Consider the following 20,369-nt stretch of genomic DNA (forward strand, 5'->3'; position numbering starts at 1 on the left):
TGTCTACTCTCTCTTTCGAGACAGAGGCAGAGGATGCGTTCTAAAAATGGCACAAAACAGGCACGCAGCTCGCGCACAACGTACGCGTCGCGATTCCATAATGATGGAAAATAGTTGCATCACGTTCCTCCTTCGTTTCTTGCTCGTTGACGCGTATTCGAGGATGTACACCCGCCCACTTGGCCATCCCTCGTCGCCAAAGGAGTAGACGCAGAAGAAAGTGTAGTCCTAAACCGGCGGAATGAATCATCACGTAGTCGTTGCCAATATCCCCGAAAAAGCATACCTTTTCGCGAATCGACGATTAATTTAGAATAACATAAAATTTTTCGTGATTCAATTGCGAATTTATTCTGAAGGGAATTTTCCAATTACAGTTACTCGTAATTCTCTACTCTCGTGCTATTATAACACTCATTCTCAAAAAGTTATGTTCGCTAACTATTCCTACGTTCGATCGGAAATTTAGATTTAATTTTCCACTACAAAGATCGAAAACCTCTTTCCCTTCAAAAACTTTCATCTCGAAGAGCGTGGAAGGATTAAAACGTCCCGGCTCGCCACTCAATCAACATTTTTCGCGGCCGTATAACATCGTAATACCGAGCGAGGCGATTCCAATTCCTTTTGGTCGAATCGAAGCCCTTGTAAGCGGCTCGTACAAGAAGTGTAGCGAACCGGATGTCGATGGTAAACAGCAGATGGTCAATTCCCGCGCTCGAGCGTAGCATGCAAACGTTTCTTGTACAATTCTCGATAACTCGCGATAATTGCCGCGGTAAATTGTCGCGCCCACGGCAAACGGTCTTTCCCCGTCTTTGGCCGTGTCCACCATCCGAGGGATGGCTCATTCGACAAATTTACGCTTCTTGCGCGAGGCGCGTTAGAGAACGTTCCACCAGACTCTAACCGTTCGAGAAAGGGAGGGGGAACGGTCGCGTGAAAGATCGGCCGCTTTAAATAAAACGAAATGCTTGGGCGTCGGGAGGGGGAAAAGCGTGTGTTGCGCGCAACGTGCGTGCGCACGCACGCCCGGCTCTGTGTCCAGAGGGGAATCGGATCCGGAAAATCCAGCGTGGAATTTATAACTGGCGGACACCTTTTTCTCCCATCGTTGCGCGTGCATTTGGTCCACAGGTGTTCGTTAAGGGAGGAAGCGAGGGGATTGCGTGTAACTGATTCTCGATTTCAGAGCGCGGTCGTTTGTTCCCTGCCTGCGTTTCGAGCGGAGAATTCTTTAGTAGTTCTTCGGCCGGGTTGAAAAAGCGATTTCTTTTACAGAGATTCCGTGATAACTGCACACAGGCGGTGATTAATAAGACGCGCGTACGTACGTCTGTGTAATAATTTAATTTTTTAGATGTAAGGAAGCTGGGAATACAACGCAATGCCTTTTTCGTATTTTAGTTAGAACCAAGCTCTCTCGATTTTTCTTCAATTTTTCGATATAAGAATTTATCGGATTACGAAGTAACAACGTTAATTTTGAAACGATTTTCAACATTTTTGAAAATCTAAGATATATATTGAGAAAAATTCGCCGATGTAATTCTCCGATCGACCAACCGAATAAAATCCTCTCCCATAACTCCCAAACTCTCGAAAAAGCCTGCGAAGCATGGAAAGATCGGTCACGAAATCCCATAAAAAGCGAGGAAAACGGCACTCGATCGCTGACGATCGTTCTGCGATCTGGTTCATGTTTCATAATCAAACCGTAAAACAGAGATCACGGCGCTACGGACGGCAACCTCGGTTTTCTCCTCGGCACAATAACGTACAAGACGGCGAGAGAAGCATCTGGCCGGGCCAGATAACCGGACACAATTGACTCGTAATTCATTTGCGTTGCATCCTGTGTAATCGATGCAGCAGCAGCAGCAACAGCAGCAGCACGTCGTCGTCCCTACTCAACCGACAATGAGTCCGGTGTGCGTTGAACGAGGAAGAAGGGCGAAGGAGGCATTTGCATGTCGGGGCGATTATATCGTTCGTGGTCGTTGAACAGAGGGAGGCAAGAAGAAGAAGAAGAAGAAGCAGAAGAAGAAGAGGAGGAGGATAAAGGAGCGTACGGGGACGCGAAATCGATTAAGATTTCTCTTAATGCTCCCTTCCACTCCATCTCGAGTGGTCATTTTTCATCCTGGCTGCTAAACCCTTCCCTCTCTCGTGGAGGAGTCCTGTTTACCTTGCACTCGGATGGATCGATCTTGGCAACGTTCGACGTGCCGGTGAGATGAGTTGAAAATGACCGAGGGGAGGGAGGACCGTTAGTTTTACTGCACGCTCGGATATGGTGTTTTCAATCGCGGAAGAGGAGGAGCGTGGTCGCTCTATGATCTCGTTGGTTGGCGAGATCGATACGATTTGAAACGTTTTTAAAATTTTTACCATTTTGATTGATTTATCGGGGGAATTGGGGGAAGGTGAGGCCAGGAAGTTCAAGGAGAATCAGTTCTCGATAGCAAACGGTTAGTCTCGCGTTGGTTTTGGTCTTCTTCTCTATTCGGGACAAAGAGAATAGGGGTAAAAAGAGCGGTAAAGTAAGGAATGCGCCTGACCTATGGGTCTTGGGGCGCTAACCGGGTCTCTCGTGTCCTGTTTACACGGTAAAAAATGTTCCTTTCGAGAAGATATCTTCTTTCCCATCTACCATATATCCTGATCTTTCTTTCTTCCTCGATGCCACCAAAATTCACATCGATTCTCCAAAAAAAAAAAAAGGAAGAAAACGAAGCTAATTCATCGATTGTTCGTTGAAAAGAAAAAACGAGAAAACAAAGAAAAAATGGCGCACGAAATAAAAGACCCAGGGATATTTGTTTGTGGAAGAGGCAATGAGGTTGATCTCATCTGTGCAGCCGCGTCGTCGTCGTGGCAGCTGCAAGTGGCCCGCTGCGCGTATATGGAAATATAGCGTGTACCCGCCATACCGAGCAGGTGATCCCAGAGAGAGAGAGAAAGAGAGAGAGAGAGAGCGAGTTTCTTGGCCACGATTAATGCGCGGCATTTTTCCACGAGCTCCTGTGTGAATAATACCGGCGAATTCTCCGCGGTATTTCGCATTCTTTTCGACGGCCAACACCGATTTCCTTGCGCGCCAGGATCTTAGAGGGGGAGGAAACGCGCGAGCGGATGCCTCGCGCGTGTAATGTATCTTCCCGAGAGAAAGGGACATCTACATACCGCGAATTCAACCCGCGCTCGGCCAAGGGAGCGGCGGCTAATGGATCGGCGCTTGTTCCTCCGAGTGATCGTTGGAAATCGAACCATCTTTCTTTTCTTCATTTCCCCCGCTTCTTCTCCCCCGGGGATAATTGGAACCTCTTCATTCGCGAGTGAAAAAGAGAAAATGGGTTTAAAGAGGGAAACTCTCTTCTCCTTCTTTCTAACGATCGAAAACTTCTATTTTGAAAAAGATCAAAGACTCGATTAATCTTCCACGGTTGAACGGAATGTGACAAGTCGGAGAGGAATATTTAGAGCATCGTCTCGTCGTCGATTCTAGGAGGGTAGAGTTTCGGTCGATCGATGGGGTTTAGATCATCCACGGGGACAGGTAGACGTGTGTAAACCAGTGTCGCGACAGGCTTCCGCGAACAGATCTTGGATGCCGATTAAGGCCTCGGTGTTTGATATACGGTGGCGCGTCGCTTCGTCCACCACCTCGCGAGATATCTTGCTTTTCTTTTCACCTCGTTACACAAGGTTTCTCGCGGAATCGTTAGGCGAAACCCGTAGTCGAACACCACCGTTTCCGGATCAGAATTTATAGTTTAATTAGCGTCGCCGTTCCAACACGTATTTCAACCGTTTAACGCCGCGACAGGGGTAAGCCACGGATGGAACGGTACTACAGAAAGAAGCGGCGAAGGAAACCGAGACGGTGAAACTTCCGTCAGAATCTGTTATCAGTGATCGTTTTCAGAGTTACGCGATTTTCTTTCTCTTCGATTTTGAATCCCCAAGAGAATTTTTATCGCATTTCCAAAAAATTTTTGTTCGCGGAAAATTAAATGATAAATTATGCAATGAAAGTCATCGTTAAGAACTTAATGTGATTTAATCGTAGAAATCAACATCGAAAATAAGCAGCATGCAAATTTGATTTCCATTCCAAAATGGAAGGAGGGGAAAGCAGGGGTGAGATATAGATAGATGCGAAGGATATTTGGATGGGCAGAGAGACCTGCAAGATCACGGAATTTATCATCTGGAGGATAATTTATATTTTAGGAAGGTGTGAATTTTTAAAAAAAAATTATCCAAATATTTACGAATCGTCGAATCATCGAAGCGACGGTACCATAATTTAGAATCGTGGATTGAATTCAAAGGCGCGAATTAGTCATGCCTAACCTCATCGCGGCGCAAATCTAATTTGCGTACAATAGCAAGAAAAAAAAAAAAGAAGCGGGACAATGGCTTATCAAGATGTCTATCTATCGACACGCGGAGGGAACCGGTATTTCTGCGATTATTATTGTCCCGACGTGAATGAATGAATCTAATTGCGATGCAGCAGGTTGAAAAAAGGATGTCGCAATTTCTATAGGCGCACGCCGCGTTCGAATAGCAACAATGAATTAGCGGAGATCCCAGATAACGCGTAAATTATTCCCTTTAAACTTCGAAACATGCGCATTTGCATATTACGCATCTGCATTTGCCACTCGAGTTCACAACAATCCGACTTTTCTAGCTGATCCTCAAGTTTGACATTCTCCAAATTTGATCGAAAATTTGATCAACATCGAATTCCAAAGTGTCACAAAAATGCGAGGAATCGGATTCTTTCTCCTCTTTCGAACGAGTTAATAATTAGAAAATTAATCTTTTTATTCAGTTCCTGTGAATCTCGTTAAATCTCTCTCAAACCTTTCATCGAAAAGTTTCTACCAATTTTAACTTTCTTTTTTCTCGAGATTCGACGAACGAGAGAAACAAAATTTACGTGTGAATATGAGCGACTCCTTACAAAAATATTGGTCACCGATGTATCCGCGATTACTTCACGTTGATTCCGGATGAGGGAATCGGATGCCGACCTTGGCGTAATTGCACGATGATTTCGTTTTGTTTGAACAATTTCCTTTGTCGATAGGGGTCTCGAGTTTTCTTTTTTTTCCGTCGTCCATCCCCACAGAGCCTCTTCTGTTCAGCTTATGCAAGAGGAGAAAAGGGAAGGAGGAGGAAGCGAGAACGTAATGATCTTTTGCCAGAGGAGAGGCCATCGTGACTGCCTCGGCTCTTCTAATGACTCGGGACTGATAGATAGCCTCGCGACGATCGACAACTTCGCCCCTATCTATCCCAGACCTTGAATAATAAATTATATAAATTACGTACGTTTATTCCGGCTAGATCCACCTAGATGCACAATGGCGGAGCTTTCCACTAAGAACGAAGAGAATGAGAAATGGTGAAAGAAGAAAATTTTGACGGTGGATTTTACTTCGAAATTTATTTTACTTGGCAACGAAAAAGTTGAATCGAGAGAGAGAGAGAGAGAGAATTTTTTGGAAATTGATATTAACCGTGGAAAAAAGTTTTAATTACAATCGTTTAATCTCGGGGCTTGTAATAATATATCAATTGTAATCGAGAACTCATGAAATATGATACAATGCGTAGAATTTCTATGAAGCGTATTAACAGAAGAAATTCATTTCACTTCCTTTTCTCGCGTGTATCCACCGGTGATGGACGATAGGTGATGATTAATGATCTTGTTACAGAACGGGAGTTTCATTTCAGTGAGCGATGGGTGTTATTCGAAGTGAGCGTTGTTCTAAACGATCTTCTTGTGATTTCATCTTCAAGTCCCCTCACCCAACATTGGCACATTGTCCCGTGTGCAACTATAAAAACTGTCTTGATTTATAAATTGAACCGTTTCATCTGTCCACAACATTTGCAATATTATTTTCTCTTGCATCCGTCGTCATAAATTTCTCTTACAAACTTCCTTTTCAGATCTCTTCCACTAAAAACGTTCCATTAAAAAATTAATCGATTCTTCTAAATTTCCAAGAATTCATTCTTTCCATCTTCGATACCTGTTCAAAAATTTCTACGCCTTCACCGAAATTTCAGCAAACATCCGTCGCGTCTTTCTCTCCACATTCTCTCCACATTTCGTCATTCCTGTCGCGCGAACACCAGAGAAGATGCTTCGAAAACCATGTTCCAAGGCGATGCCTGGCACAATCGCCGTGTTGTTTGAAAGCTACTTTCGTCGCTTCTGGACATTCTCTCGAGAATACCTCGAGATTCGGCCGTACAGCTTCTTTCACTCGGCGAGTTTAAACTCGGCAGAAAATGGGATAGCCGCGTTTCGCGTAAACGGATATCTCGTGTCGGCTGATGCATTGCGACCGGTGGAAAACGTCAGAAGTTAACAATGCCAGCTTTTACCGGTGATTTAGAACCCGGTGGTTGCCGCTTCGTGGGCGTGCGCGCATTTGTCCTTACCCGTGTGCACGTCTCCTCCGAGCTGGCACAAAGCAGCTGGGCGGGCTGCGGATGGGGAACAAGACCGTTGCAGATTTTTCTTTACCCTTCTTTTTTCCCCAACAATTCTCCCCTTCGAAACGCGTGGAATGATAATGCGCGGGCTTCGTTACGCTTCGAGTCGAGCCGAGTCGAGGAAAGTTGCACGCGTGAGTTGAAGAAGAGAGTCGGTGGTTAGAAAAATCTGTTAACCGAGATTCGAAAGTCTCGCAGAAAACGATTTTCACTGTTTACAGGATTTCCAATCTGTGTAAATTTCCACTTTAACTTCGTAACCCTCGTGTTAATTTCACGGTATTTACCGTTTGATCGGTCCATTTACGTGATAAATAACATTACGTCAACCAACGACGTGACTATCAATTCAAGAAGGTAAAAAAAAAAAAAAAAGGAGAGGGAACGGTAAGGGAGGGCTGATAAATCTCTTAGTAATTTTGTACTTAGCGTTTTGCGACCGGTATCCAGTTTTACAAACGGACAAATAAGAAGAAGAAGAAGAAGAAGAAGAAGAAGAAGAAGAAGGAAAAAAAGAACAGGAAGAGAGGAAAGATGGTCGAGGAGCGGAGAGCTACGATCCTGGGAGAACAACGCGTTCGATTTTTCGCGATTTTTGCGCGCTTAGAAACCGGAATCGGTTTCCGTAATTTTCAGCGTGCCAGAACCGACAGCGATGATCAATCTCAGCTGCGACGCGACTGCAGCTGGCTCGGAAAAGAAGCGGACTCGGATGTCCTTCGAAAGCAAATCGAAGTAAAAGGGGAATCGATTTCGTTCGACGAATCACCGGTTCTCGAAACGAAACTCCTTTGTCGGGAAATTCAAGCGATTCTTCTTCTTCTTCTCTCCCTTGAAATATAGATCGTCGCGAGTAGAAACGATGCTGCGTAGAACTTGTAGATTCCAATCGGAATGTTTTATATATGTGCTTCTCTATTTTGGTATTTCGAATCTTAATATTTTTATTATTTATAAATACGCGTGGCGGATTTTCTCTTCGATTTTTTATTATATACCTGCACAATTAGAGCGTGGACATGTTGTGGACGTCCAAATATTTGAAAATACAGAATAATATAATCGTTGTAATTATATTTTGAAAAAAATGTATCGAAATAGTTAAATGCTTACAATATCGCAAAATGATTGTCGGGAAGAAAAGTTGAAAACGATGATAGGAGAATTAAGGGATTTATCGACAGCCATTTAATATAAATTTCAATTTCATACCTCGTCAAAGATCCTTACATCACTCTTATATAAATTCTTAACGCAAATATCGTCGATAAATTCTTCGAGCAAACTGTTACGCCGTGCAGCTATCCATTATTAAAAACTTACAAGCAATAACCGTTGTTACATTCGTCCCTGTGGCGCCGTGGTCACACTATGGACCATTGTCTCAGTTTAACTCGAACAAACAGTGAGCGTACCGTCTTGTAATAAAGCCTGACCAAACGGCGAGGCGTTGTTCTTGAATCATTGAAGGGGAACCAAACGACGAATAAACATCCACGTTGGAAACGATCTGAATTCCTCCTCCTCCCCTCGATGGCTGTAAAACCGCGAACGAGTTGCGGTTGCGAAAACACTGTGTGTATTTTAAATCTTGCCACCGATCAGATATCGCACCTACCGGATTGAGCGACCTCGTGTTCTCCATTTATTCCATCCTTTCGTTCTTCTTTTTCTCTCCCTTTTTCTCTTCCTCGAGAACGATATCAAATTTTCACGTCGTGGTTAACGATGAGAACCTCTGGCTCGCGCCGCGTTAGCGATCTCTCTCTTTTCGAAGATGAAAAGAAATTATTCGAGGGGGTTGAAGTTAAACAAGTTTTCATTTTCGAAAGAGGGGGAGGAATTCTATTTTACTTTTTCCTTCTCTTCTTTTTTTTCTTTTACTTGCAAGACGATACTTTTCAACCTCTCATTAAACGAAGCGTTTCAGGTAGGTTGGGAAAGAATTTTCCACAACTTCACGCAACGCTGCTCAGAATTTTTGCCATCTCTCGCAACTTTGTCCCGCATACTCGAGTTGCAAGTTGACTCGACCGAGCGATCGCGTGATCAGCATTCGCATAACGCCTCCCTCTCGCGCGTAAAATCCAACGTTTCGATATATCGATCTCGACATCTAATATCCTCCTCGCGCTCTTGTCTCTTTTTAGGGAAGGTCGATCAAAAATTCCTCTCCCCGCGAAAAAATTCCAATACTTTACGTCGTAAACGTAATGATGACTTTAATAGCGAACTCGGAATCCATTAGCCTATTAAAAAAAACCGTTATATCCCAAAAAGTATAACTAATACCTCGCACGCATCCAATCTCCCTTAAACTCAAAAATTCCACGCGTAATGTAATGCGTAGCATAAAACGTTCGAGCTTCACGCCATACCGCACCGTCATTATCTTTCGAGTATTAACCATTACATCTTCTTCTTCAACCTCTCTTTCTCTTTCGAATATCATTATTACACGAATGCGAAAATCCAAATGGTAAATGTGATGCACGGAGGAAGGAGTGGAGCGATTCGAATAATCGGAGAAAAATCCGGCGGTACGCGAAGCGAAAAGAAACGAGAGAGAGCCGTGGCGCGAGTCGGTATAATGGCCGACGCATATTATGCACATGCAACAATGCCTCGAGCAAGGATCTTCTTTACAAAGCCACCGATCGGCTTTCCAAGTGGTACGTGTCAGGGACGCATCAAGAAATCTTGCCCTTTGCATTCGTACGGATCCTGTTTCCCGCCGCCCAGAGATTCTGTCACATTTTCGACGGTGATGGGCAAAGTTTATACGAGCTGGATAATTCAATTGTTCAAAATGCAATAATAATGGTAAAACGAGATTGTATGAAAAGGGTACAAAAAGTATTACATCAATTACGAATAAATATTATTCAAGCATTTTTTTGTTTAATTTTATTCCAAATTTTTAATTGATTACTTCTTCTAGGTTAATTGATCAACTCTGATTTAAACTATTTACTGGAAAAGTTTCGAAAGGAATTTTTATTTCTTTTTCTTTTTCTAACATTTTGAGGAATTCTTAAATCTCGATTTTTGAATTGGAAATTTAGGAAGGTTAGGAAAACGTTTTAATGCTTGCTTAATAAATTCGATAGAAAAGTTGGGGAAGAAAATTCGACGATTTTTTTTTTTTGTCTTTTATAAGGAATACAAAACGTAGAACAAGTTCACCTACATCCTCCAATCATTCCCACGAGATACTTTCTCGAAGCGAGAACCAGCCTCTATCACGAAACACGGGCCATAGATCGCAACACCCAGGCATTCAAGTCTCTCTCTCTCTGACTATACTTGAACTTCACCTCGACGCACATTCATTACCGATCCCTTTCCCACCGTTCGGCCTCATCCAGACCAAACCCAAAATTCTTCGCTCCAAACCCGATCCATTCCCGCATATGCGCAGGCCAAACGCTTGAATATCGCGAGAAATCAGACGAGAAACGTACAAATTCAATTCCAAATGACCAAATTTAAAACTGCTCTCAATTGCACGAATGAATCCCTTGAGAGAGACCAAATACACGCGAATCCATCGTATTCGAACTCCACTGGAAAAATTACCTCGACGAATATAATCGAGTTGCAAACTCGAAAAACAAGGAGAACCCGAAACGACAACAACACCGATCGAGAAATCTCAATCCCCTTATCCCTGACAGTTATCCAAAAAAAGACCACATAGAAAGGAAAATACCTGAACCCCTTGAGATTAAAATTAGAGAAAAATTGGAAGGAAGGAAGATCGGGTTCGCCGCTTGTCCGCCCCTGGCCCTCTACATTGTGGTTTATTCCCGAGCGAGGATCGGGCAAACCGCACACGCTCTCGCCTGGGAGAGAATGTATTGGTGTGCGTGTGTGTTCGCGCGACGGACGGGGAAAAAAACGGGCTGGCCACGGTGGAAGGGAGGAAGAAGCCGGCATTCGAGCTTCTCTCGGCAGAAGAGGAGAAGAAGGAACCCGGCCGTAGCCGGCGAACGCCTCGGTGGTCAATGAACCGTGGGCACACGCGACGCTCGCGCGAGCGCAACACGGCCTATGCACCGTGTACACGCGTCCTCCGCCTGTATCTCGTCTCGTTATTACGCACGATACGACCCACTGATGGATCGATCGAATCGATCCGCGGCCGGAATAAAGCCGCGACGCGAGCTGCCCATCTTCTCCTTCTCCTTCTCCTTCTCTTCCTTCTTTTTCTTCTACGTCATTTTCCTTGTCTCGCGGAATAGGACCGCGTGTTTTTTCTCCTCGCGTGGCGGAGGGGATGGACGCGTGAAGGGGACGCGGAGGCAGGAAATGGGAGCGGAGACGTTTATTATCGTCGGTTGCGCCTCGCTGCGATCGTTTGTCTTTCTCCTTCTCGCGGAGATTAGAACGCGCGAATTCTAGATGGCCGTGGAACGATAGCGTAGGTTTGTGAGTAAAAATAGAAAGGGAGGGAAGGGGATAGTAGAATGTGGAGAGATGATAGTGCGAAGGGATAGTTTTAGAAATGTATATAGGGTGTGTAACTATATATATAGGGATATGCAAACGAGGGATAATTTTAAAATCGCGCGAGATATCCGGACGTGAATGAATAATATTAGAGAGAAGAAACCTGTCGCGATTATCGACTATTCTCCCGCTTCGCGTGCTCTTCTTTGTTAGAGAAAAATTCTATCTATTTTCCTCGCAAGAAGGACAAATTGCATCCTAAGATTTTAATTAAGTTTAGTCGTTGTCGTTCCTGTGTCGGATCGATGGTATCGATAAACGCAGAGTCAAACTGGCAATTTATATATCATATTTTTAATAGGATAGATTGCCTCAAGGATCGAAACAGTGATTCGTCTTCTTTGAATAATATTCAAATATGATACGCAATTTTCTCGCGTGAAAAAATTCTATTTATCTTCCCTTAATTTTCCATCATTTGCTAACAAATGATTTTTTTTTAATATTCAATTAACCTCCTTCGCTTTTGAATTCTGAAAAAAGGAAAAAATCTTAATTTCTTAAGTCTTTTTCGTGTAAATTCCGTATCATCTACACCGATTACTCTTCAATGGTAAAATATACGATCTTACGTTTTAACGAGATTCCCTTATCCGTTAAATTGAGCACGATCTTCCGGATCGATGGAATCGATCGTGGATCCATAATGTACCGAGGGAGGGGAGAGGGAGAGAGTCACGAGCTGGAACGAGGAGGAAGGAAATGAGAGGAGGAGGAGGCTTGGAGGAAAGATCTTTACCTAATGGTATTCGAGCCCTCGTGGCGATTGTTAAGGATTTTCCAACTTGGACGCGATCCAATCTTCGGGGACCACACTTCGGCGATTAGTCTTCTTGAAGTTTCTTAATCGTTGGCCGGGGAAGCCTGGAGCGAGTCGATCAGAGATTTTGATGAAGTTCATTGGTTTATTACGCATAACATGTCCTGATAGATGGATGATCTTACCTGGATAAAGGTGTAATGTTCTAAGGAACATAGGAACTGACGAGCGGGTAATAGGATACGGCTCGAGGCTGTTGACGACACGAGACTGGGATAATGGGATATCGCTCGAGCGCATCTTTCTGTAAAAAAAGAGAGGGGAAAATAAACAAGTAAATTTATCTGAATCGTGTGACACGATTAATTTCGTTGATCTTTCTTTCTTTTTTCTTGCGAAAGAAATATTGAATTTTATTATTATTATTATTATACAGTTTGAGAATCTTATCCACATTATTTTATTCGTCGATCGAAAAGATGAAAAAAAAAATGTTCTCGGAAAGAATTTTCTTAAGAGAAATTGATATAAGAGGTGATTCGATAAACGTTGTTATTGAGACGATCGTATGGAGGGATCGAAGTGGAATGGAGAAATTTAAGGAAGATTTATCATTTACGTAGTCCGTTCACGAAATTGTCTTTGCTCGTACCAACGTGAACATGCTTCCCGATAATCATCGCGAACGGGTTACAGGAAATTCTTACTCCTTGCATTCCGACACGATCTCGCTCTCGATGTTCGAGCAGTCACCGTGACAATACGTTATGTACTCGAGCTTGTTCCACTCGGTTGATACGAAAATGACAATAGCGAAATTTGCTTAAATTATCTTCTTCCATAGATCGATCCACGTACGTACATTTTGCAGTTAGAAGGGATTATGATTCGAATAATCGAATATTTCTTTTTTTTTTTTTACTGTAAATTGTTACTTCTTCATAACCTCCTTCGAGCTCCAAGGGGGAAAGTTGGCGACTATTTTTCTTCTCGAACTTTTTACATTGAATCTTCTTACATAAAATCTAGATTTCTAAATCGGTCAACGTTATCATCCAGAGATCAGACGAACGAAGATAGTTATTCTCCCGACGACTTCCGATCGCACTTAAACTTTTTTATTAAATTATTCTTTATAGAGCTCCAAGGGGAAAAGTCGGCGATTATTTTTTCGCATTAAATTTTTCCAGAATCTAGATTTCTAAATCGATCAACATTATCCATCCAAAGATCAGACGAACGAAGATAGTTATTCTCCCGACGACTTCCGATCACACTTAAACATTTTTATTAAATTATTCTTTACAACCCGTAGATCTCCAACCGAGATATTGGCGACTCTTTTTTTTTTTTGCGAATATTTTACATTAAATCTTCCCAGAATCTAGATCTCTAACTCGATCAGATCCAAAGATCAGACGAGATTTCTTATAGATTTCCAAAGATCTTGGAATCCTAAGGAAATAAAGATATTCTTAATCAATCTATCTCTCTCGAGAGAGAGAGAGAGGAGAAAAAAGGAAAAAAGGAACCGAGAAGCCGAGAACCGAGAGAGGACAATGGACGAGGAAGAATCGGCGATAGGAAAAAATGGGATGATGCATGGCCGTTCTCGCGGCGACTTCCGAGTCCTCGGGAGGTCCGAGAGCGTTGCACGTACGTCCACGCGCTTCGACCAACAACGTCCCTTCCTCCTCCGGTTGAGCGATAGCATCGTGATGACCCTTGGAGCGGTCGCCTCCAGAGGCCAGGCTGACCCATCCTGCTCGTCGTCCACGGAGCTATCGACGTCTTCGTGATCGCGGCTTTCAGGGCTGGAACAGTGAAAGCAAGGAGGAAAGCTGAGCGAAGGAGGGGAGAAGAAGGGTTCAACGGCCTTAAACAATAAATACAATATATAAATCATAGTTCACCGGCAAAGCAGCCAGCTGTGTCATTACGGCCGTCGTTGATGTCGTTTGGGGATCTCGACGAAAATATGTCAAAAATTCGCTCGGGATAGATTCGTTCGAGGGATCGCCACTGTTATTCGCAAATTGAATCGAAAACAAGCTTTGAAAGAATACTTGATTTGGATGTTGCTCGCGTATTATATCGGGTGTGTGTGATCCAACACCGAGTGGAGCGGAGTGGCATGAATGAGGAAGATGCAGCGTGTATACCAATGAACGGAACCTGATTCGCTTAACAAACTATTGGCGGTGGTGTAGGAATTGGTAACGGTTGAATTCTATCCGTGTCTTTCCCTTCTTCTGTATACTTATATATATCCTTCCTTTTTTCTTTATTTGGACAAATTCGTTTCTCTATTCTTCGTCTTTTCTATTCAACCAAATTTCTCGAAACTTTCGAAATTTCTCCCGAATCGATTTATTGAATTGGCGGGAGGGAAGCACACGTCGTGGATACCGTAAAGGGTCAAGTTTAAGCGAACAAGGGGACGAGGAAACGCGTGGAAAAACTCGTAAAGGAAAAGTGGTGGCGGTAATACGTCGACCCGGAGATCATCGACGTCGTCACCGTGGTGGAACCGATACGTGGGCTTGGCCTCTCGCCGCGGGATACAAGCGGCAAATTGCCCGTGCAAAGGGAGAAAATCGAGAAATACTGTATTCGTGCCGCGCGAGTAATTTTCCCTCGATTTGATAACGCATAACTTAGGCCGAGAAAAAAGGAAATTTTCTTTAATGGGCTTTCAGCTTGATGGAGCAGATAGGTGGCAACAACGCGGTATTTCGTCTTGCATGCTTATTACTTTTGGAGTTTTTTTTCGTTCTCCTATTCTTTGATTATTCCTTGTTGCTCGATATATCTCAATTCGAACGAGGGAGATTTTTTGCGGATAAAACTGTGATGTTTAATTTTACCGATAACGAAATCAAATCATTTCGATTCAGGTCGTTGAGTGATTTCTCAGAGTTTCGAGTCAGTTCGAAATTACGAAGCGTATTGTATCGTTAGATTTTTTTTTCATATATCCGAAGATGTATGCATCTTCAATCTTTTTGCTCCCCCCAAGGGAGGAAAAAAGATTATGATTGATCGTTGCTTTTTCATTCTGATGGAAGCTAATGATCGCTATAAATTGATTGCTTGATGGGGAAGCAATGATATAATGATAAAACGAGAAAAACGAGACGGGCGTGTAACTTTCAAATCCCACGATGTTATCAAGAATCGAAAGCGAATAAAATATTCCGGTGTATGCGTTATTAACGATTACGTAGAGGCGAGGGTATTTTTAGAATTTGTTGCATATTTTTATTAAGCATAAATCAAATTTCGTGTAAATGTCTTGAAAAATTTTAATTTTACGACCCTCGTATAGCTGCATTTTATTCGATCCTGTTCTATCCTATTGATTTTACGAGCCTTTATCATCAAGTTTCAAGTTAAACACAGGACTAATGTAACCAATATTGTAGATTATAACCACCCTCGAACCGAAAGCGATGACACGTCACGGATAACGGTATTATGTTTATTACCCTTGCCAATAATAGCTAGCCAAAATCAAATTTCAATTCGAACTTTCATCTTTTCCATTCTTCCAAGAAAATTCTTCTTAAAGATTACTAATAATAAATATAATTTACGACTGAATATAACGCATTTCAATATCCAACACGATGGAAATCGAAGGAAAAAAAAAAAAAAAAAGAAAAAAGAAGGTCGTAAACCGAAAGATTAAAATGCCACAAAATATCTCTTCCAAGGAATTCATTGGGAATTTCTTGGTAGAATCTTAGAAAGTATAAAATTTAAAAAAAAATCGCGAGAGCTCTAAATTATAATTAAAAGATTAAAAAAAGAATCCCCTTAAAAATTCAAAAGGGACTCTCAGGTAGAAAAATTGGATGTTTCGAGGAATAAAATCAATCGCGCACTAAGGAGATTAAGCTAAATTCGATTATTCTTGATGCAAAAATCGAGAAAATCGGGATATCGTGGACGTTTATCCGGACGAGTGGCGATCGAAACGACGCACGGCACCGTGCTGATCTAAATTGAATAGGCATTTTGTGATGTAGTGTGCGACATTACCCACCCTGAAGGGAACCGCCCACGATAAGCTTGGCTGAGTTCCCGGAGGTACGTTCCAACGGTTTCACGTCTCCATTTACCTTCCCTTCCCTTCCGGACGTTTACGCGTTCGTGTACGCACTAACTTGTACGATTGGCATGTTTACCAGGCTGCAAATATAATTTTATCGCGAAGGGGAAATGTTGTTTATTACGTTTCATTCCTTCTCGTCCTCGTACGTAAGGAAACTTAACATAATTTACAAATTACATCTTGTTCTTACCTCATTCGTGAACTAATTGCACGGAATTTTATTATATCATCTCGGCCCGCCAATATCGATATATCCCTTTCCACGTAGAAATGTTTTTATCGATAATTTTAATTCGGCCACCACGCGATCCACCACGTGTACTGGGGGGAAAAAAAAGGAAAACGGATATCTGAGCGATCGTAATTAAATTACAGCAGAAATATGCGGAGAAAAAGGAAAGAAACGAGGTAACTTACTTGACCAGCCTCACCCATCCCTCCAAGCGAAATAAATCAATTAATCGTCATTACGAGTCATCCGACAGATAGCCTACGAATCGGTCATGGACGGAGAAACGGTGATTAACGACGATCTGTCGTCGTTTTGCCCGATTTCGTATCCGATTACGGCCAAACAGGCCGCCGCCCGATATCCTCTTCTATATCTTCCGCAAATCCCTTCCCTTCTTTTTTCCCCTCTTTTTCAAACCGACCTCCTCCTTTCTCTCCCTTTCTCTCCCTTTCTCTTTCCATCCGTCGATCGACTCGTGACCGTTGTCGAACGGGGAAAGAGGAGAGGCTTTGATCGATCGATATCATCCTCGAGGCTCTCGTCCGTTCCTTCTAACGTGAATCGAATCGACCCGTGTTCCAGCATGGAAATTCAGCTTTGCACGAGGCGTCGTGGCGAGGATACAGCAGAACCGTGGCAGCCCTGGCCAAGGCTCTGGGGACCCAACGTGCACCCTTGCACGCGAGGAATCTCGCTGGATTCGCGCCGCTCCACCTCGCCTGCCAAAATGGACACAACCAAAGCTGCCGCGAGCTCCTGCTGGCTGGTTGCAATCCCGACCTTCAAAACAACGTGAGTAATAGGCCAACTTTCGTTCCTTCCTCTCTTCCCCTCCCTCTGCCTCTCCCCGCTTCCTTTCCTTTTCTTTTGTTTCTTGCTTTCCTGTTTCGCGCAACTCCCCTTTCAAAGCTTTTATTTTAACCGCTGTTGTAAATACGATCGCCTCGTTTCGCGTTTCTAACGTTGTAACACTTTGAGATGGGTGAAAGATTCCCCAATTTTCAGTACGGGGACACGCCGCTACACACGTCTGCGAGGTACGGCCACGCAGGTGTTACGAGGATCTTGATCTCCGCCCTTTGCCGTGTGTCTGATCAAAACAAGGTGAGATTTAAAAATGCAATAAATTGCATTAATTTAAGACATTCTCGAATATCGCGTAAAAACGATCCACCTAATCTGAGTAAAAAAACCTTTCCTCGATTCCTAATTTAAAACCTCCTCGAATATCGAACCTCTTAAAATTTAAGTAATACCTCTTCTTAAGTAAGTAAAAAAGATTTTCACATCATTCTCGTATCTCCATCGATTTAGAAAAGAATGGATTCCTAATTTAAAACCTCCTCGAATATCATTATCTCCTAATCTTAGTAAAAAAGGTTTCCTCGCATTATTCTCGTATCTCTATTGATTTACAAAAATAATAAAAAAAGTAATAGATTTAAAACCTCCTCGAATATCAATAATCTCCTAATTTAAGTAAGTAAAAAAGATTTCCACACGATGCATCGTTCTCGTATCGATTTAGAAAAGTAATAGAAAATGGATAGATTCCTAATTTAAAACCTCCTCGAATATCAATACCTCCTAAAATTCAAGTAAGTAAAAAAGATGTCCACACGATGCATCGTTCTCGTATCTCCATTGATTTAGAAAAGAATGGATGCCCAATTTAAAACCTCCTCGAATACCTCCTAATCTAACTAAAAAACCTTTCCTCGGGATGCATCGTTCTCGCATATCTCCGTTGTGAAAAAGCGAGAGAAAGAAAAAACGATGAATGGAGTTACACGTTTTCGAGCAACATTTGGTAAACGTTATTCCGAATGTGTGGCAGAACGGCGACACGGCGTTGCACATCGCGGCGGCGATGGGACGTCGAAAGTTGACGAGGATCCTGCTGGAGGCGGGCTGCGACCGTAGCCTGAGGAACAAGCAAGGGGAGACCGCGAAGGACATAGCGAGGCGCAAGAACCTCGCCGAGATATTGGAGATAATCGGTAAAGCGCGAAGCAAGAGCAGAGCCCGGAGCAAGAGTCGCGAGGAGGAGGCGACGCCGGCGACTCCGGCCGACAAGGTCGACGGGAAGAGCGGGAGCAAGAACGAGAAGAAGCGAGAGAAGACCGGTAGTGGGACCAGCGGGAGCAGGGACAGTTGCGGGAAGAAGGAGAAAAAGAAGCACAAATCATCGAGTAAGCAGAACAAGGTCCACTTCGAGAAGGCCGTGATGGGCAGACAGTGGTCCCCCTACGGGTGCCATTACTATCCCGATCCGGAAGCGTTTCCCCAACCGCGTTTGGACTCGTTGCCGCCGGACCCGTTGGGCCGGGGAGAGCAATATTACCTGGACTTGGCGGGAAATATCAGAAAGGGGCCCGTGGGGGTGGGGTACACGTGCTACTGCGCCCCCTTCTTCAGGCACATGGAGGCGAAGCTGGAGAGGGACAAGGCGGAGCTGAAGGCGCACATAGATCAGGCCCACGAAAGGTTGGACTTGAAGGTGGCCAATCTGGAGAGGAGGACGAGGGGGCAGATATCGGAGCTGACGAGATGCGTGGCGGCGGAGAGGTCGAGGTGCGACGAGAGGCACTTGCACCTTCAGCAGCGTCTTTCGAGGGGCGGGAAAGGGAGGCACAGCGAGAGGCCGGCGAAAACATCGTCGGCGTTCGGCAACGACCAACAATTCCCACCTGCTCGGGCGAGGTCGTTGGAGGATCTTCTAGACGACAGGCCTCACGATAGAAGCTTCGAGATCCCGGGAGAGACATCGATTCATCGTGGCAGCTTGGACGATCTTGATATTCCCGCTATACCGAGGCTGAGCAAGTCGATGAGGGATCTTCCCTCCGGTTCTGGCGTCTCGAGGTCAACGCTTAGGGTACTCGACGTGCCTGCCAGATTGAACGAAACGTTCGACGGGGTGATCAAGCAGGATCGAAGCTCGCCGCTAGGCGCCGCCTCCTCGCCCTCCATTGGATCCAGGCAACAGGTCCATCAGCAACGCGTGAGTGTGTAATCGGTCCTCCCTCTCCTCTTCCTCCTCCTTCTTCTTCTTTTTTTCTCTTTCTTAGTTACGCTAAGCGTTCATCAGAGGTGTTGATTAAGCTGCGAGACTCTAATGACACGTTACGAACAACGATGCGGGGAACGGTTAGTCGTGTTTAAAAGCAGTAGATCGGATCGATCCCTCTGGTTACTTACTTACTTGCTACGGGTTTTAATCAAGCGGTATTATAGAGACGAGGATAATTGTTTTATCTCTATTCTTTCTCTTCTTTTTTTTTTATCATCTTGAATTATCGAGTCGGAGTGGATAGAGACGCGAGGATTTATAAACCAGATCGGCGGATAAAATGGTAATGGAAAATTGATCATAGAAGAGTCAACGATGATCTTCTTGTCCAGCAGTTTGAACAACACCGAGAACGTAGTATGAAAATATTCGAAACGTTATATGGGTGACGTATAATTTGATTTGAAAGTGAGAAAAATTGTCGCAGGATCTATCATCTCGAGATCATGGCGTAAATTCGTGCCAGGACGAGAGCAACGCGGCGAGGAAGAACGAGGATACCTCGAACGAGTGGAAATCTTCCGGACGACGAAGCGTTCATGAGATGATTAAGCGATTTCAACAAGTACCTGGCATGCACAACGGTTGGAGGGGGCCGCGTTCTGGAAGTAGCGAACCCACCAGTCCGGAGCACAGTCAGTGTTCTCAAAATCAAAGGGTTCAACCGCAGGGTGGTGTAGGAAATACGTGGCGTGGCGAAGGTGAGAATCTATCTTATAAGCTTATTATTTCTCGAGTCGATAGAAAGAGATCTGAAAAAATTTTTTATATTAGTAAAGTAGAGCAATCTTTTTTGTTTTCATTTTTTTTTTTGTTGAATCGATTGATAAAAATTATATTGAAACGTAGGGAATGACAGCGAAAGCAGCGAAGGAGATGACGAGCAACCAGAAGCATTGAGCGGAGGGATCTCTGGAAAAGGAGTGATATCGGAGCACGTGCATTACGACAGCATCGCCAGAATGCCATATAGGTCCCGTAATGCGGTTTATAGCCCAACGCCGCCTTTGCATGACGCGCACAATGATTCCGGATACAGCACTCGCATGTATGGTTCCAGCAAAGGTGCTTCACCTTCGTTATCAGGTAAGAATAATACCTCTTATCTCGTCTTGCATTTTCCTATCTTATTCTCTCATCATTTCTG

The 20,369-nt window shown here is 43.7% G+C and overlaps 1 protein-coding gene across 8 annotated transcripts in view; it reads left to right on the plus strand.

The window, feature by feature from the left end:
• The window catches only part of LOC107998986 (ankyrin repeat domain-containing protein 6), a 109,665-nt gene that overhangs the window by 88,596 nt on the left and 700 nt on the right, over nt 1-20,369 (plus strand). For all 8 annotated transcript variants that reach the window (XM_017058596.3, XM_062083054.1, XM_028667302.2 and 5 more), the window contains 5 exons: nt 16,732-16,941; nt 17,155-17,253; nt 17,987-19,153; nt 19,650-19,923; nt 20,072-20,308. In XM_017058596.3, coding sequence (XP_016914085.1) covers nt 16,732-16,941; nt 17,155-17,253; nt 17,987-19,153; nt 19,650-19,923; nt 20,072-20,308 — 1,987 coding nt within the window. The remainder of the gene's footprint in view (nt 1-16,731; nt 16,942-17,154; nt 17,254-17,986; nt 19,154-19,649; nt 19,924-20,071; nt 20,309-20,369) is intronic.

Source organism: Apis cerana, linkage group LG12 (assembly GCF_029169275.1).
Source record: "Apis cerana isolate GH-2021 linkage group LG12, AcerK_1.0, whole genome shotgun sequence".
NCBI classification, from domain to species: Eukaryota; Metazoa; Arthropoda; class Insecta; order Hymenoptera; family Apidae; genus Apis; species Apis cerana.